Genomic DNA, 24,607 nt, shown 5'->3' with positions numbered 1-24,607 from the left:
AGGTCATGTTTAACAATCTATATTATGAATCATTTCTCAGAATCCAGAAGCCAAAAGAAGTATCATCTACTCCCACTACTTCTGCACCATTCTCCTTCAGCAGTACCCCAAAGCCCCAGCATGTGGTGGCCCTAGCCCAGTGTGTCAACCATCCAACAGGTACAAGAGTCCAAGTGAAACACAAGTGCCATGGACCTTATGGGCAGGCACGTGGAACCATGCCTATCTTGCAAGGCATGATTGTGTTCTCCTCTGTTGCAACTTCATAATGACTATGGACAACATGCTTCCTGGTACAGATAATCGCTTCCCGTACCTCCCTGACGTAGGATATCAGCACCCTTGATATTGTTTTGGGAACATATTCTCTAGCTTCATAGCCGCAAATTTCTCACAGAAAAAAAAAAAAACTCTTTATAAGTTAGTCTGATATTCCAGCTTACATGAAGGGCATTGATTACATTAACAAAGAGCTGCCAGCTCATCACAGTGGCCAGGGACAGGACCTACGATATCATGAAACTCAGTTTCCTGGAGCTGCCAATAATTCTACTTTTCTAAGATAGAACAAGTATGAAATGATTTTTTAGAAAGCATTAATGCTCTCATCCTTCAAGTTGATGATAATGATGATGATGGATTGTTTATTATAAAAACATTCAAAAGATACAGGATATATTCAATAAAAACATTCAAAAGATACAGTATATTCAATAAAAACCTTGGTCAAAGTACTACCTCCATGCCCCCACTCCTCAGAGGTAACTCTGTCCAATAGTTCTAGCATATAGTCTAGACATTTTCTATGCATGTATATGAATATATAATATTTTAAAAATATGAAATCATACTAATCTAAACATATTTGTAACCATGTTTTTGATATATTTATGTGTAAGTAAACATATTGATCTACAACTTAAAAAAAATTAAACAGTTTCTTATTTAAACCCATTTAGTAATGCAGATGGGTTACATTTAGTTCTAATCCAGCTGTGATCTGGGAGACTCAGGTTTTATGGAACTTCCTCAGGGGTTTAGGGCTAATTACATTGTTCTATATGTTGAAGAGGTGGGGATGGGGCAAGCACATATTTCCAACCACCATGACCTAGAAAGAATTACAATCAATCTCAATATAAATTTGAAGTCTGTGATTCATAGATTTAGAAAAAGTCAGTTTTTCGGTTTACATTAATTGTATACACCAAATTCTGTAGGTTTGTTCTATCATTATCTAGGTAGTAATCATAGTGACGATGAACCTTTTGTTGGTTTCCCCTTCTAATAGTGTCAGAGCCCCTACCAACTATCTACAAGGATTGGATGGAAAACTATCATTGCAGCTCCTGTGTTTACAAAGGTAATCAAAATATTACTTCTTTCTGTCATGACTTTAAACATAACCCCAGTACCCACACAAATGTAGGATCCAAGATTTACTGATGTAGCTCAGGATTTTGGTCTTTTATGAGTACAGGATAGGGTTTAGATTTTTTTTCTAGTTGTTACCATATCATTTGAAGTCCTATATATCTAATAACAGCTTGCATAATAAGAAGAACGTCTTTCCCATGCACCACATTGATCTCTATGGCCATCCTATTGCTGTTAAATGCAGCCGTCATCACACATAGGGGTCAGGCGATAAGTTTTTAGCCACTTACTACTCCAAAGGTTTCTCTGGACTTGCAGAAGAATCAAATTGCAGGTACATGTCTTTAGTGTTCAACGAGTTGGAGATAAATGCTCTTAGGAGGCTTAACATAAAGAATCACACCAGGACAAAGAGTTTCTTTTTCTATTCCATGGAATCAACTATTGAGGGCGGCATCAAATTCTGATCTTATAGTCTTTGTATCTAGAACTGGAAAATTTACCCAGGCACCTTGATTTCCAAATGAAAACACAAGGAAGGGCCAGAGACATTCAGTAGTTTATCTGTGGTCACAAAACTAGTTAGTGGCCAGAATCCAAACTAGAAACAAGTTCTCCTATTCTCAGTCTATTATTCCTTCCTTTATGTAATATAGACTTATTGCCAAGACAATAAATTTAAAGGTGAAAATTGAGTCACATTTGATTTTTTTTTTTGTGTATTATGAAGGCCACATGGATGAAATATATGCCTGGATTTATAGTTTATTGTTTGTATGAATGCGAACTTAGGCCCAAAGAGATTTTGTCCTCTTAGAGTATGCTTTAGTTTGGAGCAGCCAGGGTTCCTTACCCGCAAAGTACATTTGCAATATTTATAGACATTGTTGGTTGTCACTGGGAGACCTGTGCTGTTGGCACCCAGAGATGCTGCTGAACATCTTACAATGCATAGAATGACAGCCCCCCATGGGGTGTCCTGATCAGGTGGGGGTACCTGCTGGGTGGTGAAAGAATTCATCCAAGGCAGACAAAGAAGATAGAAGTATATTGAATACACCACAAGGGAGCTGCAGGTCAAACAACAAAGGAAGACTGTCTGCAATGAGGCCAAGGTGAGGGCTTTAGCTCTAGGGACAGGGTAAGGGTGTATGGGACATATGGAATTTTCCCTTTTTTGGTAATTCTTAGGAACTGTGCCTGGTGGTAAGTAGCCCATTGGCCAGTTAGGGGCTATGTCTTAATGGGTCTGTTTGCATTAAGCTTGGTGCTTGCCATGGGCCTTTTTGCCTTGCTCAAGTTTCCATTGCTCATGCCTATTGCCTAAAGCAGCCTCTACACCACGCGTAGCAAGGAATTATCCAGCCAAATTATCAGTAGTCCTGAGACTGAGAAATCATGGTTGAGGGCAAAATGGCAAAATGCATATTTTCCATGAGTATTGATCCTAAAGGAAGAGCTAAATGTGCAACTTCCACAGAAACATCAGTTTTAGGAGAGTTCCATACTATTAACTCATCCAAGATGGTTTCCCAAAATCCAACAGAGTCAGGAGTGAGACATGTTTATCCATATTTATATCAGTGAGGTAGACATTCTTATGTGAAGCAAGATCTCTCTCAATTTTCAGATTCTTTTCTTGTAATCTGCTTTGGAATTTTAGCCTTGCTATAATTCAAAGATGAGGTAGGAAAGCAATGTGTTTGTGACCTTGGAGGATACAACTCTGATGAAGAATTATAAGTGGACGTGTGTTGTGTGTGTGTGTGTGTGTGTGTGTGTGTGTGATACAGCCAATACAGCTACCTCTAATTGTCTCTTACTTCACTACCAATTCACCCAGCCTTAAAACAGCTTAATGCCCCAGAATCAGGACGTTTTAATTTTTGAAGCCCTGTTGTGACATCCTAGAGACAGTGCTGACTTTTCAAGGCAACTACCCACAGAATAATTTATACCCAGTCCTCAGCTGAAGTCTCCTCTCTTCTCGCCACCACCGGCCCAGCCAGACACCAAATAGGTGTCCTGGTCTCCTTCCACTCACTTTCAAATCTTCCCAGGTGCTCTGTCTTTCCTTCATCTTATCACCTGGGTGCATACCCTCTGGTACAACATTTAGCACAATAATAAAGCTGTTTGCTTTTCTGTCTCTCCCAAGCACCTTGAAGGCTATCTCTAATATCTAGATAGGAGTCCATAAAGGAAATAAGCTATTTTTATTTTTATATAGCAAGTTAAATAGGACTTTAACACTTATCCTTTACATTTAATTTTCATGGACTGGTTAAAGCCAACAGGTTTAACTGCTTTTGTGTGGTGACTTCCGATGCCTCTTTACAATTAGATTCTCCAATTGGCAGATTCATATTTGCCTTTGACAAACACAAATGGAAAATGAATTAATCATTAGTTTACATCCCGATAAACCCTTATAACTTGAAAATATCAGAGGTAAAAAATGCATTTAATATGTCTAACCTACCAAACACCATAGCTTAGCCTAGCCTACATTAAACGTGCTCAGAACACTTACATCAGCTACAGTTGGGCAAAATCATCTAATCATCTAATACTATAAATAAGCTTCTTTCTAATAAAATGTTTGAATATCTCAATATATTTGAATACTGTACTGAAGTTGAAAACCAGAAAGGTTGTATATGGGTATAGAAATGGTGGTTATGGGTCGTTTGCCCTCACGACTGCATGGCTGACTGGAAGCTGAGCCTCACCGACCCTGTCCAGATCAGAAGAGAGGATCATACCACATGTTGCTAGGCCAGGAAAAAGGTCAAAATTCAAAATGTGAAGTATGGTTTCTACTGAATGTGTACACTTTCACACCATCATAAAGTTGAAAATCATAAGTCAAAGCATTGTGAGTCAGGGACCATCTGTGTAAGCTGTTTCTTAGATAAATCTCCAAAAACATTAGGTCCCAAACATGGTGGGAAACCAGTCCCTTAGCACAAAGACCAAATTCCTGAATAGGCTTTCTTAGCCCTCAGGATGTGTGCTCTTGCCTCCATAAATGGGCATCGGGATTGTTTAGACGTAGGGCACAAGGATAGGCTGTGGCTCAGATTCCAGAGAGACTTATCAGCAACAGTGTGCTTGCGTTAGTTTCCACCAGTGAGGGCAGAATTGAGGTCATAGTCATTGCCAGTGTCAGAAAATTTCTGAGTCAGCCACTGATGATGGTAATCACATGGCACTGCATCATGATAGCCGATCATATGCATATTTGTTTGGGTTATTCCTGCTCTATTTACTTCTTAGTGACTTCTGGCTTTCCAGCCCCTAGGATTCATTTTTCTATACCACCCAACAACAGCACTTCTTTGCCAGTAATGGAAAGAAGCCACTAAAAAACAAAAATTAGAGAGAGGAGTTTTATTTAACTCTTTGTGCCTCCTTTTGTGATAGGGAAGTACTGGTATTAGTTTCTTTTTAAAGAAGGTTAAAATGAAAAGGAGGGTTGCCCAGCAAACAGTGGTAGAGGAGACTGGGGTTCCCCTATGCTAGTTCACTGCTCTACTCCTAGGAGATATCTATATTTTAAAATATTTTATGGAGCTAGACTACCCTCCATCTTCTATACAGTATCAAAACCACTCTATATATGGGGGAGAGAACCGTTCACACTTCTTGAGTGCGAAGGGAGGTAGATGATCAAATTAGAATCTTACTGCTGTGTTGCTCACACTCAACAGCAGCTGCCCTGGCAGGCTTTCAAGGCTGCAGCAGCCCTGGCTCCAGCTGCTTCAGCAGTAATTTGAAGAGTGCAAAGGGGCAGGGGAAGTGAGAATTTGAAGAAGAGCACTTCATTATATAATAGCAGAAGCAGGAAAACCCTGAAATAACTGAGCCAGTGGCTGGATCCGAACCATGTAATCTGGTTTCAGAAGATTACATGGGCCACCCCCCCCTCCCCAAGCCCAACAATTCCAGGAACTTTTCTGACTCAACTGTTGCTCTGGGCACCTGTGCCAATCAAGGGGTAAAAGTGTCCTCAGTCAAATCTTTATCCATAAAAACTCCTTTGATCCAAATCCAGCCTAAAAGCACTATACACATTCACTTGCAACTTCTCTCTCCCAAGGTGCACAAATATCAACTGGATTAAAAAAGGAATAAAATGACAGCATGAACCTTATCACTGATATCTTTTCACCAATAAGGGAGATGTCCTTTCTTAAGGATGTCTGTGTATTATATTTGTGGGTATAAATCTACTAAGCAGAAACTATGTCCTCTCGACTCACATTTAAAGCACCTGGTACAGTGCTAGGTACAAAGCAGTCACATGGTAATATTTATTCTGTAGTGAATAATTTCTATTTCCGCTAAATAAGCAATTATTGTTTTCATTGCATTGTGGCTTCCGAGTATCTTTAGGAGGAATGGGGGGGAGGGGGGATCCAGTATCAAATGACTGTGGAAGAAATGCTTCTCGAGGTTCTGATTTGTCAAGTCACCCTACAAAGAATGTCTTCCAAGATGATCAGTATGGTGATGACACACAAGACAGATTTGCACTTTGAATACTGTTTACCTCAGGAGGTTATAGACCCTTAGTTCTAGTGACTTTAGTCCAAATCCATAATTCCTAGTTAAGACTAACTTAATCTTTGCTAGTTAGGGAATGTCTCATTTGTCTTATTTATCTTCGGTGAAGTCACGATGAATATGATCAGGCCTGTAGACATTTTGCCATTAGTAATAGCCTAAGACTTACTCCTGTGTTAAACATGGCACCATCTGCACGATGTTCAAATGGTGTAACTGGTTTGGACCCTGATATGAATCAGTTCCTTCTCATGATATTTTTGTAGAAAAGCACAGTTTTCATCAATAATAACTATCATCATCCTTCAAACTATGACTTTCAACAACTTCTTCTAAGTGACTTGTAAGATGACCCTTGGCACTTCTCTTACTGAGTATTGATGATGTATCAGCTGTAATGAGGTTCCATCTCATATCACAGACACTTAACAGGCATATTACATACACTGTAGTATCTAGGGTATCTTGGCTGGCCTCTTAAATAGAACACAAGTCTTGACCTTCAATGTCAGGTGAATAATTACAGCCAATTAATGTTGGCCTCAATTGTGAGCAACGTATTTTCTCAAGGCTATCCTTTTGCAAGCAGGGCTTTGGTGTAATCTCTACTGATTGAGAATTGCCTGATGTATCTGAACTGAACTGCAAGCCATGTAAGAACATTCTTCTTACTTTCATTTAAAAAGTATGCCATATTTTGGGTCTCCCGGGTGGCTCAGTCCGTTGAGCTTCCAACTTGGGCTCAGGTCATGATCTCACAGTTTGTGTATTTGAGCCCTGCATCGGGTTCGCTATTGTCAGTGCAGAGCCCGCTTGGGATCCTCTGTTTCCTTCTCTTTCTGCCCCTCCCCCGATCACACTCTCTGTCTCAAAAATAAATAAACATTAAAAAAAAAAAAACGGGATGCCATTTATTTATTCAGTCCCTTCTGCCACCACCACCTTTTTTTTCTTGGTTTGGTTTTCTAATTTGTTTGTCTCAAGAAATGAAACTCTATTTTATATGAATCCCATGGAGATATCCAACTGCCATTAAAGTTTTCAATAAGCCTCAAAGCTGCCACGTTAGCACAGAATTTGCTCAGATGTCAGGGTCGAGAGCATATCCGCCAGCTTGCCAGGAGCACCCAAGACTCCTTGATGTTCCCTGCTTATTAAGAATATTTCTTTCTTGTCACTAGAAGATATTGTTGAGGGTATACAAAGAATAATGAGGAGTTTTTTTTTTTAATCAAATAGTTCCTCATTAATTCAGAGACCCCTCTGTGCAAATCTCATCTTGAATAAAGAACAAAACACTAATGTTGATCTACAGCGCCCCCTGGCTTTCAAAATATCAACTTACACACCTTTAAGGTAAAAGTCATCTACTACATATAGCTAAAGTTGTGTGGTTATCCCCACCCCTAGATTCCTTAGACAAATGTCACAAATATGATGGGACCACGTCATGTACAAAATATCATAAATTTTACATAAAATAGCTACAAATAATCACAGAATATTTATAATAGTGAATGACAAAAACAAAAATAAATAAATAAAACACCAGCTTTCCCCTTCTCTGATGCAGGAGCCAGTATTTCCTTAATACAGACCCCCAAAATGTAATAATAGAAAGCCTTGCAGCATTTGTTACTAATAGAGCTTGTGGAGGAAGTTAATCATAACCTTTCCATGCTTATAATGTTTGGGCTAACATTAGAAACAAAAATATGCTACACATGCCAAAGAATTTCATAATCAAATGAAGTACCAGCTACACAAATGAATGTGTGACTTTAAGCTCACAAATCACAACTGAAAGACTGGTTATGAGTGGAAAATGTGAGTTCCATTCTCCCAGAGAGTCTATTATAGAATATATTGATATGTTATCATTCAAAGTAGTTTTGTAAACCTTTTTCATGGATGTGTGGAAAAGCATTTAACAATGCCTTCACAAAATTACAACATATTTTATTATGACATAAGACTCCACTTGTGACTATGATTTTAAAGAGATTGTCATTGTTTATATCCCTCAATAGATCGTTGAAACTGTACTGTAAAGAACACATAAGGAAAACAAGATAACAAAATGAAAGACAATTTCCGGGACTACAGTATGTAAACAAGGCAAAGCCAGGCAAATAGAGTCAGTTACTTGAGCTACAGAGATGTCCCACCTCATGAGCAGTGACATTTTTGTGTGGAAAAATACATTACCACCATGCTGACTGCACCTAATAAGATATTCCTGCAGATTTCTTAAATTGTCATTATTTCTGGAAAACAAACTCCACTTGGGCATTTAAGAACAGAGGTATTTTACCAAAAATCAGCATTTTTGCAAACCCTCAAAATGTTTCACTTAGTATTTAATAAAGTTGTCTGGTACAACAACAGAGAGGAAAAGGAAGAGAATAATAAGGGCAAAGCTTCATATGGGCTCAGTTGATTGATTCTATCTTCCAAAATAGACTCAATGAATATCCACAGAATTGGAGCTGCTGGAGATGTAGAAGATTTGGAGAAAAACCAAATGTGAAGGCGACAGTATCTTTTTCTAAAATTCAGCACTGGAACTAGATTCCAAAAATGTATACTCTTTGGTTTTAACAATATTCTTTTCATTATAGATGTTACAAAATTTATCAGCCTCTGAAGGTCAGCTGGTTGTCTTTGAATGCAGAGTCAAAGGAGCTCCATCTCCTAAAGTTGAGTGGTATAGAGAAGGGACCTTAATAGAAGATTCTCCAGATTTTAGAATTTTACAGAAAAGTAAGTTGATACTTTCAAATTATTTTTCAGATAATTTTAATGAATTTATTGTGTTCATTTATTTCTATAACTTCTTAACAATTAATTGGAATATAAGTAAAGGATAAAAGAAAAATTACTTGTAATCATAATCCTCTGAACTAAACCCAATTAATATTTTGTTGTATATTCCCCCCAAATTTCTCCATGCATATGTTTTTTAAAAATGAAAAAATCATACTTTTTTGTAAATTGATTTTTTACTCAACATTTCATGAACATCTTTTCATGTTAATAAATATACTTTCTTTTAAAAACAAGTCAGTACAAAAATAAATAAAATAAATCAGTACAATCAATTTATATTATTTAATCTCCTGTTGAACATTTAGGTTGTTCAAAAAATTTTAATTTTATAGACTACTTAAATGCATGTAACAGAAAATATTTGTGAGTATCTATAGAATAAAGAGAACTAGAATTGCTAGTATAAATTCACCTCTTTTAGGCTTTCAATGTATATTGCCAAAATGCCATGCCAAAAGTTTGAACTAAATTGAGGATAATCACATAATAGATCGTCCAGTCTGGGACACCTTGAAAGTGAAAGAGGGGCACCTGGCTTAGTCAGTGGAGCATGCAACTCTTAATCTCAGGGTTGTGAGTTCGAGCCCCACACTGGGTGTAGAAATAACTTAAAAATAAGATCTTTAATTAAAAAAAAAAGTGAAAGATACTGCTCTTAGTTACACACAGATTCCAGGAATAAAACAGGCCTATCCCAAATGTACTGGGACATGTGTTGTCCAAGCCGTATTTATTCTATACAACCAGCACTATACGGGAATGCCATTTGTCTCATGCCTTCACTAACAATGGATATTAAACATTTTTTTGATATTCACTAATTTTATAGGCCCAAAATGGGAACAATTGTTTTAATCTATACTTCACTAATTCGATGTGGAGTGGAACTTTTTCTCATGTTTATTGGGTCTTTATATTTCTTTATTTTTAAATTACCTGTTATATCCTTTGCTTATTTTCATATTGAAGTTCCGTTCTTTTTTATAGTAAGAATTATTTATATATTCAAGTGGTTAGTTCTTCTTTTTCTTATCATGTAGTGCTTTCACCTTGACCCATTTCGGTCACAAAATACACTGAAATTTATTTGCTTTTCTGTTAATTTGTTTCTGCCTATCACTGATGTATGAATCAAACTGCTGTCAGGTTTAACAGCAGTAGCAACAACGATAATATAATCTGAATACCATTTAAACTGAGAAAAAAAAACTTGAATAGTTGTATCAGTGTAGAAGGTCATAACTAAGTTTAACAACTGTTACTGAATACCTGTAATTAAACACCATGGTATTCAGTACCATGCTGGCACTTTCAGGAATGTCAAAGAATTCTAAGACAAAGACCCTGCCCTCTTGTTATTTATCCTGAGGCTCTTAATATTAGAAACCTTAGAGCAGGAGGTACAGTCTATGTTTCATTAGGATGTGAGAACCCAAAGCCAAGAATGAGCTCTCAGTCTTCACAAATTTGAAACTTGTGTTTCAGATGAGGCTGAATGGGTACCAATAAAAGCAAGTCATTCCTAAAACCCTAACTCAGTAACTTCTCCTCACCTATGGCTTTATGTGTCCCAAGTGAAAACCAGGTGTGTCCCAAAATACAGCAACATCATGTTGTTAGCAGCTCTCTTGTGGCCCTGCTGTGACAGCTGCCCTGGCCCTGTGGAGGTCATTGGTGCTTAGGTCATTGTACTTTCACATTTACAAATTAACCTTATCAGATCACTCATGAATATACAAGAGACTGAAGTTCTATAGGAAGCTTCTGATGAAAATATAGACTCTTAGTAAAATAAATGCTTAGAATCTTTTCATTTTTCTTTTCTTTTAGAACCGCGATCCATGGCAGAACCAGGTAAAGATCATTTTAATTTGTTAGCGTATGATCTGTGGTTTTACATACATATAAATATATACTCATAAATCAGTGATTTTATATATATTATATAAATAATAAAACATTGGTTACACCGGTGTCGAGAAAAAAATGAAAAATAAGGTTTTAGAAAAAAGATTCCAACCAACTCTAGCTATTACTGAAGGAGAAGGAAAGGAGGGGAGCATATGCAAATTTGAAGTTTATATCCAATACTGAATATGAATGCAGTTAGTTCTTAGTTATTGAGGGATGTTTCTTGGGAATATTTTCCCTCTTTGGCTCCTACACGTGACCTCCCGAAACTGGGCAGAGCAATTTCCATGACGCTAGATCAATTCCAACTTCACAGCTTATGTGGCTCAAAACTCACCCACCAGATTTTGAAATTTGCAGAAGCAACCTATTCATGATGTTATTAGATTTGGTTGGGAAGATACCAAAATGACATGGGAGTGACAGTAGGTGAAGTTTTACTTCTAGAAAACACAAGTTACTCACAAACCACAGCAGAAATATCTGAAAGTCTTCTCTGTAATTACCCTGGAAAATTAGATTGTATTTGTACCCCTGGGTAAGAATGATGGTTTGGGATTTTATTATTATAGTTCTCTCTTGTGAAAAATGAATGAAAGGTATTCCAGAAGTAGACATTGAACATCCATGTTGCACAGCCCTACAGTAGGTCCTTGGGGATACATAGCAAAGACCAGAGCAGCCTTACTGTTGCATTGCTTGTACTGAAGTGGTATTTTTCCCCTTGAAAATATGCCATGTTTTTAGGACATCTGGTTGGCTCAGTTGGTTAAGTGTCTGACTCTTGATTTCAGCTCAGGTCATGATCTCAGGGTTCATGAGATGGAGCCCCAAGCTGGACTCTGTGCTGGGCATGGAGCCTGTTTAAGATTCTCTCTTTTCCTTTCTCTCTGCCCGTTGCACACATCCCCAATCTCTCTCTTAGATAGATAGATAGATAGATAGATAGATAAAAGAAAATATTTCAGGTTTTGACACTTTCATTCAGAGTGGAGCAGACTTTTCCACTAGGCAATCTCATACACAAAATCATTTCAGAGTCACCCCAAAAGGGTCCCTTCCCAAAACAAGTCCCGCCTTTCCCAGATCCATGGTCTAAATTTCATAGCCAGAGACCTCTTGTCCATCTTATATATGCAAATACCCTTTGGACACAAAATACTTTGTTTTGTCAGGCACATACGGTGTAGTGTGAATAAATTTATCAGATCATTTACTGAAAGTGATCCCTGAAAGCTGAGAGTATAAATGTTTGGGAAGGGGAACAGAGAGAAGAAAGCATAGGCCGAGGACTCAGAAAAAGGACAGAGAGACACCAAAACTAAACTTTGCCTAACTAAAAGTGGCTTAAGCATTAAGAAAAATGTATTTTCTCACATAGCAAGGTGCCCTGAGAAATAGCAGTCTTGAGATTGGATGATTTAGCATCTCTAAGGCCATCAGGGCCCATTTCCCATTCCACTAGCTTCAGGTTTAGCCTTGTTTTACTCATCTACCCAAGACAGCTGCCACAGTTTTTGGGTATTGCATGCAGATGACCCACTGCACAGGCAAAAATAGGGAACAATGCTCTCTTTTGTTCTCTTTAAAGAGCAGGAAAACTTTCCTATAAACTCACCAAGAGATTTTCTTCCTGTTTTACTGACTGTAATTGTGTGGTGCATGATATCACTTAGCAAGGATAGAGTTAATATGACTGGCTTAGCATGACCAATCATGATTCACCACCTGAGACTGGCAGAGGCCAAGTTGCCCTGAAGCACGTGACCACTTCAAAGAGGGTGGACAAAGCCAGAATTCTATTAGTCAGGAGGAAGATGAAGAGCTATGGAGCAGGTACTCAACACTGTCTGCTGTGACCTCCTGTCCCTCCTAATACAACCATGCTTTTGTTAGTTTTGTTTTCAGTGTCAGGTCTACTAAGTGGTAATTGATGGTTTATGCTACCATCTTATACCTCTCTTCATTAGCTGTCAAGGATTATCTAACCATAATAATTTTAGGCTATAATCACATGGTTCATTGTGGGAATCACTTTTGTAGTTATTCAAAGGGGGTCCATGCTGCATATTAAAGTAATCCATAAGAATTGCCATAGCATTGCAAAGGGAAAAAATGCATTTTGCTCTTCTTTCACCCAGAATTTCAAACTACTTCATCAGCTAATTACTATTAGCTCAACAAAATATTTCTTGTCCAAAGTTGTGGTCTTCATTTAAAATTACCTCAGTGCAAAATTCCCCACAGACATGATGAGAGTCCTAGATTTAAAAATGTTTTATTAATTGTTTTACTTCACACAAATCTCCTTCTGCTTTAACTCCTAACTTGTTCTTGTAATTTTTAGTTTATTGTTTCTCAGTTCTATTTTTGTCATCTGGACTGATGACAAAAAATAGAAAATAACCTGAGAATTGACAACATATTAAGATATCATATTATCATAAAATCCTCTTGCCAATAGTCTATGTGAAGTTTTTTGTTCTACATCCTTTGGTTCACTTTAGCCTGCTCATCAGTCAATTCAATCAAGTAATTGGACTAATTATTTTCAAACAATTAATAGAATCTACTTCTTACATTGACTTCTGTAGAATGATCACTTGATATCAGTAAATTTTGTAATTCCATTTCTATAATTGAGTGAGTAACCATTCTGTTTTACTGGCATTTAGAGGAGATTTGTACTTTGGTCATTGCTGAGGTGTTTGCAGAAGACTCTGGGTGCTTCACCTGTACCGCGAGCAACAAATATGGCACAGTGTCAAGCATCGCACAACTCGACGTAAGAGGTAAGGGCCCTTGAAATGCCAGAACAATTTAGACCATGACTTTGAATATGAGTAGGGAGTGTTTGCATTATCCTTCTTTACTGGTTTTCTTATGAAGCTAGCTTGGTTCTCCTAAAAGAAATTTGAATTATCAAGGAAAATGTTCTTAAAAAATTTCCAATTTTTTCAATTTCTTATTGCACTTATGACCACCACCACTATCCATTATCCTACTGTTATCTATTCTGTTCCCTAAGAAAACATCTCCTTGGTTATATAAACTTTGAAATTCTTTCCAAAATGGTACTTAGATTTTTAGTTTAGTTTTTTCCTGTATCTGCACCATTTTTTAATGCCCCAGATTATGGTCATTGTTTTTGACAAGCATTCTCCCATTACCATACTCATCTGGTTTGGACACATGCCCCCAGCTCACAGTTATAATTTTATCTCAGTCTTATTGAGTGAGGCTAACAGCTCAGGTCCTGTTGTTGTCCTTTCAGGAAATGAAGACCTCAGAAATAATGGGTCTCTTCACCCAGCCAACTCCACCACCAACCTGGCTGTTATTGAGCAACAGCCATCCCCACCCAACCCAGAGCCTCCTTCTGTGGAACACCCCCTAAACCCAAACTTGAAGGGGTTTCTAGTAAACCATAATGAGCCCCGTCCAGCTCGAGGATTGGGCTCCGTGTGCACTTCAACCTGCCTGAAGATGACAAAGGAAGTGAAGCATCTTCTGAGGGTGGCGTGGTGACCACCAACCAGACAAGGCCTGATTCTTTCCCAGAGAGATTCAATGGACAGGCAGCAAAAATCCCTGAGCCTTCTTCGCCAGTCAAAGAACCCCCTCCAGTTCTGGCCAAACCCAAACTGTAAGTAAGAAGTAGAATGGATGACCCAGGGTGCCTGTGAGCTTCTCTGAATGTGCCCTTAAAAATAATGGTGCTGAAAAGGGAATTATGAAATGAGAAAATACACTTTTTTTTTTAATGTTTATTTATTTCTGAGAGAGAGAGAACAGAACACAAGCAGGGGAGGGGCAGAAAGAGAGAGGGACACAGAATCTGAAGCAGGCTCCAGGCTCTGGGCTGTCAGCACAGAGACCAACGGGGCTCTAACCCACCAGCCATGAGATCATGACCTGAGCTGAGACAGCTTAACAGACTGAGCCACCCAGACACCCTGAGAAAATACACTTTAAATGCTTTGCAAACCATAAATCCTTACATCAATGTTAGTGTACTATCACTACCATCCTTACTGTAAAATTTCTACCTTTGAGAAATGTCACCTAATGTTACCCCTAAACTAGCTGATAAAGATGTTTGTCTAATGTAGAGGGCTCCAGCTGAAGCACTTCTACACTCGTTTTATAAACCCTTTCTTGCATCTAATATTCCTTATAGTCTGTAATTTATTCTTACCTTTCCCATTTCTGCTTCCACTAAAGCGTTTGTAGTCACTATGGAAAACTATTTAGTACTTGTTCTTTGCTACGGCTGGATATGCTGTAGTGACCACAGTAGGTTTTGTATAAATATAATGGGATGAAAGAATGGAGGAGTCATGATCTTCAGACTCCCATTGGGGACTGACTACGCTGTCGCCCTAACCCCCGAGAGAGCCTCCAGTGGAGCCATGCTGCAATGTTTAATGCTTCCATTATAAAGCAACACAGAACATGATACTACTCCTATGTTCTGTTTGATCCACACGTCAAAATTATAAAAATTATATTTATAATTACATAATCCTTTAAATGTCAACATTAAAACTTATACTAACAGTGCTCCCCTCATGAGTTTCTCTGTGCAAAACACAAGATGTTCATTGGAAGCAGGTCATGTTTAGTTTTATATTCTTCTCACTACCACATAAGGCAAAATTCTGAGCATGAAATTAAATGTTATGAAACATGCCTCTTGGAAAATCACATCCAAAAATGTCTTTGTCCCCTGAAAGTTCTACTGGTCACAGGAAATAGGAATCCACTGAAACAAAAAGAGGGAATGGGTTATTGTAGAGAAATAGGCAAGAATGGGAAACAAAAGGCAGCTTGGAGAATCCCTGCCTGGAGAAGGATAACCCAAGCCTCTGTCCACCACTCACTCTCTGTCTTGAGCACCTCCTGGCTTCTTTGCATATCCTCTCCAATCCTCTCTTTGGAGACTCATCAATTCATACCTGGCCCATCATGGCATGTCCCATTCTACAATTTATGTCAAGTTCTACTGCTAATTAAATTGTTCATAGCAGTTCAATTCCAAATACCAGCTGATCCAGCCTAATCAGGTGCAAAGGATTTATGTTTGGAGAAAAGAAGAGTCAAATGGATGGAATCAGAACTGTGAAGGGCAGCAGGGTGGGGAGTGGGGGAATTTTTCAGAAAAGGGAGTTTTGGGAACAGGTAACCCAAAACAATTTCCTTGGGGATTGCCTTTTTTGTAGGATCTCCTCTTACCCGGAGACTGTTCAGGGGCTATTAGGTATGTCAGTTAGGACTAGGTGTAGGTTCATGTTGCAGAAACCCCAAACAAATGGTGGGTTACATACATGAGGGTTTTTCCTCTTAAATTTTTTTTTAATTTTTTAAAATGTTTTATTTATTTTTGACAGAAAGAGAGAGAGAGACAGAGCATGAGCGGGGGGGGCAGAGAGAGAGGGAGACACAGAATCTGAAGCAGGCTCCAGGCTCCGAGCTGTCATCACAGAGCCTGACATGGGGCTCTAACTCACAGACCACGAGATCATGACCTGAGCTGAAGTCAGACGCTCAACTGACTGAGCCACCCAGGCACCCCGAGGGTTTTTCTCTTAAATAAAGGAATTAGATGAACAGTCTAGGGCTGTTACAATGGTTCCATAGTCATTGATAACCCAGTCTCCTGTCTTCTGCTCTGCCACCTTTAGCACTGGCTTCTTCTGCAGATCCCTTCATGGTCCAGGGTGGCTGATAGTGTAGTCATCACATCTGATTTCAAGCTGCAAGAAGGGCAAATGGTGAAGTCCTGATGTCAAACTTCTTTCCAGGAACCTTCTTAGGTCTTACCCAAAATCTTGTGCTTGCATTTCATTGGCCAGAACTCAGTTGCATGGTGTACTAGCTGAAAAGAGACTAGGAAGTGTAGTCCTTGGCTGCATATATGCCTCCTTGAATAAAATCAAGCTCTTTTACAAAGGGAAGAATTAAGTAGTCAGTCAGCAGTATCTGCCACATGAGACTTTCAATAAATATAATAATTTTTTCTACTAAGTTATGTAGTAACACCCCTATAAATCAAGTCCTGAGAGCTATATGATTCTTTAATCTTTTTTGCCTTCCTTAAGTTTTCTCTTAATTGTGTGTGACGCTTGTATTCGCAGAGGTATGAATATATATGTTCATGTGCACATGCACACACACACAAGTCCTCTCTATATCTATGTGTCTACAATATTTTCTTACCGGTTTTGACTTCTTTGGTTTTAATCTTTTAGGTTTTGCAATAAAATGTATCGACTCTCTGAATAATCTTGAGGATACAATTTTCTGTTTGTTCCTTCAATTTGCCGTCATACAGGAAATAGACATAATTCCTACAGATATTAAAACTGGAAAATAAAGAGAAACTGTCATTTTTAAACACTGTATCTTCAAAGCCTAAATAACTCAGACTTTGAAATTTTCAACTTGAATTCAAACTGTCTAGAGCAGTGATTCTTCATACTGGCTACACTCTAGATAAAATGTGGAGCTTTTTTTTTTTTATTTTTTTTTAACGTTTATTTATTTTTGAGACAGAGAGAGACAGAGCATGAACGGGAGAGGGGCAGAGAGAGAGGGAGACACAGAATCGGAAGCAGGCTCCAGGCTCTGAGCCATCAGCCCAGAGCCCGACGCGGGGCTGGAACTCACGGACCGCGAGATCATGACCTGAGCTGAAGTCGGACGCCCAACCGACTGAGCCACCCAGGCGCCCCATAAATGTGGAGCTTTTAAAAAATATTTATGCCTTCCATCCCGACTAAATCAGAATACCTCCACAGACTATTTTAATGTTCAGCCAGTTTGGAAACTACTGACCCAAAGTTGGAAAGTCTGAGTTACAACCTTTTATCATTCCACCCCACCCCATACACACATCCCACCACACTCAGGAAACAACAATAATTAACATTTAAAGTGAGTAAAATGTCAGACAAATATCAGAATGTACTGGGAAAGCCTATGTTTGGAAGACAAGTGTTTTTTTAAAGCAGTGGTTCTCAGCCCCGGTTTCATATAAGAACCACCTAGAGCCTTGCTATTCACAGCACTGGCATCACCTGGGAGCTTGATAGAAATGCAGACTCTCAGGTCCCTCTCCAGCTTTGAATCAGAAGCTGGGTGTGGGGGCACGGAGGGCAGAATCTGTGTTTCAACAAGCCCTCCAGAGGCTTCTGAGGCTCACTAAAGTTTAAGATAAGAACAACTGACCTACATTTAAAAAGATAATAATAACTAGGCCTGGATCTTTTCCCCGGCCGATTGACCCTCTGAGCAATGGTGTCTAAATCATTGAGGTTTGTTTGTCTCTTGGTGATTCTCTTGGTGATTCTCCCAGCTTGGTTGCCACTGGTAAAAACACAGCTAAAAGCCAATTGCAGAGACATATTTACTCAGAATTAGTTATCCTAATCAGTGATGTGCTGGCAAATGTTTTAACAACGGATGAAGACGGGAAAGCCCTGATTTCTAGCGTTTGCCAATTCTCTCCCACCATGTTCTATTTCAGGCTGCTAAAGCAAGGTCATTGAACTGGGAATTGGAATGAGATGTGCACAATCTGCTCTCCAGAATAATCGAGAGCCAGCTCCGTCCAGCACACACTGCCTGAAATTTTTGTTTCCAAAATTGCTTTCAAAAGTACTTGATACAGTATCCCAAGTTTTTTGTTGTTGTTGTTGTTTAGTCATTAAGCCTCTTTATCTCAGCAGTTCAAAACCCCTAAGAAATTCTTTTGTATCCCAGAAACCACAACACGAAGCATTCTTACAAATCTGAAACTCTAATCTTCATTCTTACGAATCTTGAAATTGATACATATAGTTCAGAAACTAAAGAATAGCCATCATTTACTGGTTACTTCTATGTTTTAGGTGCTTATCAATTCTCACAACAATGTTGAGATATTATTTATTCCTGTTTTATTTATGAGGGAATCGGGGTCAGAAAAAATGTAGAAACTCCCCAAAGCCACACAAATAATGAGTGGCAGAGCCAGGATTAGGACCTAAGTCTGTCTGTCTGCAGAAACCATATTCTTGAGCATTGTGTTTAAATTATTTTGTGGCAAAGAGAAGATATTTACAGGTAACCCAAGAGAGCTGATAGATCTGCTTGGGTACAAGAAAGCTTGATGTCAGCTTGAAAGCTAATAAAAGAAAGCTTGGGTATAAACCTGACTTCAGAAATCCTCATTAGCAACAACAAAAGAGCAGCTGAGCATATAGCAATTACGACAGGTTGTTACTCTGAATTAGAGATGTTACTCAGGATTTTAGAACTAGTAGCCATTGTAATTAATTTTCCCTTCCTTTATTCTTTCATTGAACTTTGTACCTTCATTATTAAAGCAGTAGATAAGTTCCACATGTTATCTGTAAATAACCAGTGGTTATTTACGTTATATGTATGTAGAGTAAGATTTTTGAGCCCTGAATAGCTCATACTATCTTGGGCATATTTGTATCTCCTAAAGTGCCTAGCAAAGTAAACACAGAAAATTCAATAAACATTCATTGAATAATGGAATTGACACCTGATGTAATGAATAAGCTAATCCAAATAGCTGTTTTAAATCCCTTCTGAAACAAGACCTTAAATAAAATGAGAAAAAGAAACCCCGTTCAAACAAAAAGAGACATTATTCTCAAATGAATTCTTCCCAAAACGTAGATAATCAAAACAATTTGACAGTGTATCTCACATATCATTATGTTTAAGGTTTGTGGCCCTCTATAACCCAATATACTGAATTGAATGATAAAGGCTAACATGCCATTGGAAGTCTTATTTAAAGTGAAAAGCTGGGGGAACCTGGGTGGCCAAGTTGGTTAAGCATCTGACTTCAGCTCAGGTCATGATCTCATAGCTCGTGGGTTCGAGACCCACCTTGGGCTCTGCACTGACAGCTCAGAGCTCCAAGCCCGCTTTGGATCTGCCCCTCTCCTGATCATGCTCCATCTCTCAACAATAAATAAATGTTAAAAAAAATTTTTTTTAGTAAATAAAGTGAAAATCTGGTTCTTAGTTTTTATTCAATGGGAACAAAAAGAAAATAAGAATCAATCAATACCAAATGCCTTCCTGCCCCTTTTTATCATCATCATCTTTCTAAGATTACTTACTTGTCAGATACTACTTTTTCTATTTCTGTAACCACAAAAAATATTTCTGCAATATCATAAGGCTAAAATTTACTTAGACTACTCTATGCAGAGATGTCCTGAAAACCATATAGCATTATCTTCAGACTATAGAAATCACAGAATGTGACCTGACAAATATGATATCTATTAAAAATGTAAAGATTTTTGTATTTTCATGCCATTGGGAAAATTAACACTAACAGAAACAATTAATTGTATATATTTTATATTTTCTAAGGATAATCTAACAAAGATATTTCTGTTTCTCTTGATTGCCTGAATCATCTATGATGAAACAGAAAGGTTTAATTAATTTTTAATTATACTGCTTTATTCTCTCAGCTTATATACTCACTTCTAAAAAGGAGAGAGAGAAGTTACTGTGCCAAGTGGCTAATGCTTCTGCATTCTTAGTTTAACTCAAAACAAGAATTTTCATAGATGAACAAAGGATTGCACAGTATGTGGCATCTAACAGCAGATGGGACTCTGTTTTGTGAAGTTACTTTTCCATATATCGTGTATCAGAAATGTTAATGAAAAGAAGGAAAAAGGTCTTAAACTCCAATAATTTAAAAAAAAAAAAACAAGGTTTGGAGAACCTCCTGCTTCAACTTTATTGCTGTTGGTATTGACTTTCCTCATGGTAGGAAAATACAGAACCTTTCATTTTTAATAGATCTCATGTTCAGCAGATCACCTTCTATGTTCCAGAACATAGAACATAAAATCCGAAGAACATAAAATCATGGTGGACTTGGGACACCAAAGTCTCCTTTGTGGATCTTCCTATGGTTACTCGCTCGAGAGTCAATTCTTCTAACCAGCAGTTTAGCAGTCCTGATGGCTCTATGCATATACAATTTTTAGAGATTTTCATTTTCCGTTTTTTTTCTTAAAAAATAATTAAGCATTTTAAGATAGACTAAATAGACTGTGAGACCTAAGTCAAATCACATAATGTTTCTGTGACTCAGCTTCCTATAAAAGAAGAAAGTACTCCCGGCTTGATCTTCTTTGTCCTCTTAGGAACAAGAAAAGGCTAAGGCAATGTTTATTTTTAGGGTGGCCATATAATCTACTGTTAAAACCATGCTATTTTTGAGAGTAAAAGAGCACTATTAATGATTATGCCAGGAAAACAGGCATAAACCAAGGCTGCCCAGGATGTATCGGGTCATATGGTCACCTTATCTATGATGCTTTGTTGTCAAGAGAGGATGAGAAACACCAAGACACATCCTGTGGCTTTATTAAGGTTTGTTTTAAAATGAGGCAAAATGAAGAATACAACACATTCAGTTACTTACATCACTGTGTAGCTCACTGTCTTCTGTCCCAAAGCTGAGATACAGCCTGCTCCTATCAGAAGTTTAGGCACTCCTAACAGAGGACCATTGTTTCTATTTCTTTTTTCTGATTTGTAAGCATTCTAAAATTGGGCTGCTATGTTGCAGGGTCACAACACAGAGATTACAATGTGAATGAAGCCTTTTGGAGTTGTGCATTGTGGTGGTTCTTTCCCTTCTTAGAATAAAACAGATTTAGAAAGGAGAAACAACTCGCAAGGAACTGATTAGCTTATTTCTGGCAACTCTGGTTCTGAATCAGCATAAAGTTGTAAACAGCCTGTCTATGCATTTTCTGATGGGTGAAGCCGATGGTGACAGATTTCCCTTCTCTTTCCCTATTCTTGTGTGCAGTGATTCCAGCCAGCTACAACAGCTTCACAACCAAGTCTTACTGGAACAACATCAGTTGCAAAACCCATCTCCTTCATCTCCTAAGGAGTTTCCTTTCAACATGAGTGTTTTGAACTCCACTGCTTCCCCGGCGGTGACAATGTCCAGCAAGCAGGTGAAGCCCCTTCATCACAGACTTTCAGCTTGGCCCGGCCAAAGCATTTCTTCCCCTCTACAAATACCACCGCAGCAACTGTGTCCCCTTCCAGCTCTCCAGTGTTCACCCTGAGCAGCACTCCTCAAACCATTCAGAGGACAGTGAGCAAAGAAAGCCTCTTAGTTTCTCACCCCTCCGTGCAAACCAAATCTCTAGGAGGAGTTTCCATCCAAAACGAGCCACCCCCTCCAGCTCCAATAGAGCCAGCACAGCCGCCACTCACATTTGCCATCTCCAGTGGAAACCAGTTTCAGCCCCGCTGTGTTTCCCCAGCTCCCGTCTCTCCCACCAGCCGGATTCAGAACCCAGTGGCTTTCCTCAGCTCCGTTCTGCCTTCTCTCCCTGCCATCCCACCCACCAATGCCATGGGGCTGCCTAGAAGTGCACCATCCGTGTAAGTGTCATTAAGGTTTCTGATGTAAACGATGTCACTAAAGAAAGGATTTATGCATACAATAGCTTGGTCTGGGACAGGACTCTCATTTAGTGGATTCCCAGATAGTCCTATCTCTTAGACACTAAATGGATATTGAACACCTTAGAACAAAGGGCATGATTACTTTAAATAATTTTTAACTATTTAAGTATTGAAAACACCTCTACAAACACAGATTCTCTGTGCGTGCTCAACTTTTGTACACAAGATGCCCTCCATAAGTGCCTGATGACTCCTAGTGTCTGATTGCCATTTCAGCCACTCTGATTTCTAGGCTTTTGGACACAGGCCAGGGTTTTTCATGGGTATGTCTGGTGTGAATTTATTTTACAGGCCATCGCAGGGACTAATGAAGAAAAATACAAAGTCTCCCCAACCACTGAATGATGATTCATTGTGAAACTAAGAATGCAGTGATTCTGGACTTGGGGAAAAAAATGAATTTCAATGATGTCAGATCACACCAGCAGGTAAGATTGTCGGGCTCAAATGGTTTATTGGAATTTCATCATAAGAAATATAATTTCACTTAATTCAGTCCTTGGATGGTCAGGTCACCAGACCTCAGTGAGGCTGACCCTACAGTCTTAGAAGGTAGAGCATCAGTTAACCAATGGTCATATAGGAAAGTCATCCACATAGATCTATAGTTCTTGATTACCCAGTAGTTAACTCAATTTAACTGTTTATATGTGTTTATGTAGAATGGAATATGTCAAAGAAGGAGAGAGACTAGATAGTCTGTTGGCCATGCCAGCAATCCTTAGCTCAGTATTGGCAAATACCATCACATCTTTGAAATATTTCAATATATAAGATGATCTAGACTTAAAAGAGCTCTGGGACTTCATGGTGTCCTTTATCGGACTCCTACAGTCTAATGTGCTAGAGGTCTGCTCACCCGTTCCCCTCATTCTTCACATTAGGTTGAATCATGTGAAATAGACATTAGTCAATATCCTGTAGCTCAACTGGTACAACTCCTTGCTTACTAGTAAGTGCTCACACTGAAGGAGCAAAAGGAAAGCCATAGGTGAGCATCAGATAAAAGAACAATAGACTATTTTGTTACCTGAGCCATTTATTTTTACATTTTATATCATGGTTAATTTTTAAATATAGGTTTATTTTAATAACCTAATTCTTGGTTTATTTCCCAAGGTGGGAACTAATCAAATCTATTTTGAAATATAACATAAGATTTCAGTCAAAACTATATGCCAGATATTGTGGAATTTGTGGCATAAGTGATCCCTGGAAACAAGGCTCCAGATTTCCCCGACCACATGCTGTTTTCTTTAGTGTTTCTGTCTTTTACCTCTAGTGGAGCCGTGGATATACAGTATTTTACAATTGTGCTATATGTTGGGCAATTTTTACTAAGTAGATTCTCTTGAAAATGTACTGCTTAAAATCCTTTTAAAATTGACTTTAAACTATTGAATTGAAGAAGAATATTTAAGTTTTTTATAATTGAGTATGCTTCTCACATATTATTCCGCCAAACTACATATGTTTCTGGGAGGCAACTATTCCTCTCTTCCATCTTCTAGATGGAGAAACGGAGGCACAGTTGTCAAATTGTCAGTGGCAGAACTAGAACTAGAGCCCTAGTCTCCAGGACACGTCACATTTTCCCTGAAACTCTGCAACCTTTTTCAGTTTTATGACAATTACCTTTAAGTCTCATAAATGTTGCTCTGTCTGACACAGATTTGCTTTCCTATAATACTGTCATCACATTTGGGTTGTTAATCCTTGGAAGTGTCACTGAAATCAGAGCTGTGTTCAGCCTATGTCTTTTACAACTCAGAGAGGGAGCAATTAGAACCCTGTAAAAATGATAACAGGCCAGCACACAACCTATTTGATTTTACTTTTTTAGTTACTCTGTAGGTAGATCCATGCTAATCCACCACCCAACTCATGGCAAAGTAGGTTTTTCTCCTAATTACCTGAAATGTAAGTAACGTGTAAATACAAACTTCTACGAGTTGAGTGTCATAAACCCAACAGAACTCATTATTAAACTTCCATCACGAAATAACCTCAGGGCTAATAGCAGAAACGGTTTCAAAAAACATCTTACTACTGAATATCTGGGACATGCATCAGTGTTCTTCTGAGAATCATTACTCTGAGAATTGCTTTGGTGGTTTAGTTACAGAATTGGTCCTAGACTGAGTTCTATGCCATGGATAAGAAAACCAAGCTGCATAAATGCAATTCAGAAAACTAAGGTTCTAAGATGGAAAGCTTGCATTAGGTTGGTAGATTTTGATTCACAGCAAGTTCTGGGGAATAAAATGATGACCACTTTATAATACTGTCTTTGTTGCCTTGGGAAATGATGGTGAAGATGTGAATATTGTCTGCAATGTACCGTGGCCTGCTGGCTAGGGTTAAGAAAATATGCTTAGGA

At 38.4% G+C, this 24,607-nt stretch overlaps 1 protein-coding gene across 1 annotated transcript in view; it reads left to right on the top strand.

The window, feature by feature from the left end:
* The window catches only part of MYPN (myopalladin), a 90,742-nt gene that overhangs the window by 37,110 nt on the left and 29,025 nt on the right, over nucleotides 1–24,607 (top strand). Inside the window, 13 exon segments of the mRNA XM_030335081.1 lie at nucleotides 41–134; nucleotides 136–167; nucleotides 1,298–1,332; nucleotides 1,335–1,363; nucleotides 8,568–8,709; nucleotides 10,606–10,629; nucleotides 13,362–13,478; nucleotides 13,961–14,125; nucleotides 14,128–14,332; nucleotides 21,554–21,711; nucleotides 21,714–22,143; nucleotides 22,519–22,581; nucleotides 22,583–22,655. Of these exon segments, the coding sequence (XP_030190941.1) occupies nucleotides 41–134; nucleotides 136–167; nucleotides 1,298–1,332; nucleotides 1,335–1,363; nucleotides 8,568–8,709; nucleotides 10,606–10,629; nucleotides 13,362–13,478; nucleotides 13,961–14,125; nucleotides 14,128–14,332; nucleotides 21,554–21,711; nucleotides 21,714–22,143; nucleotides 22,519–22,581; nucleotides 22,583–22,655 (1,567 nt within the window).

This window comes from Lynx canadensis, chromosome D2, assembly GCF_007474595.2.
Source record: "Lynx canadensis isolate LIC74 chromosome D2, mLynCan4.pri.v2, whole genome shotgun sequence".
Lineage (NCBI taxonomy): Eukaryota > Metazoa > Chordata > Mammalia > Carnivora > Felidae > Lynx > Lynx canadensis.
Note: the sequence above shows the minus strand (reverse complement) of the source record. Positions and strands in the feature narration are given on the sequence as shown.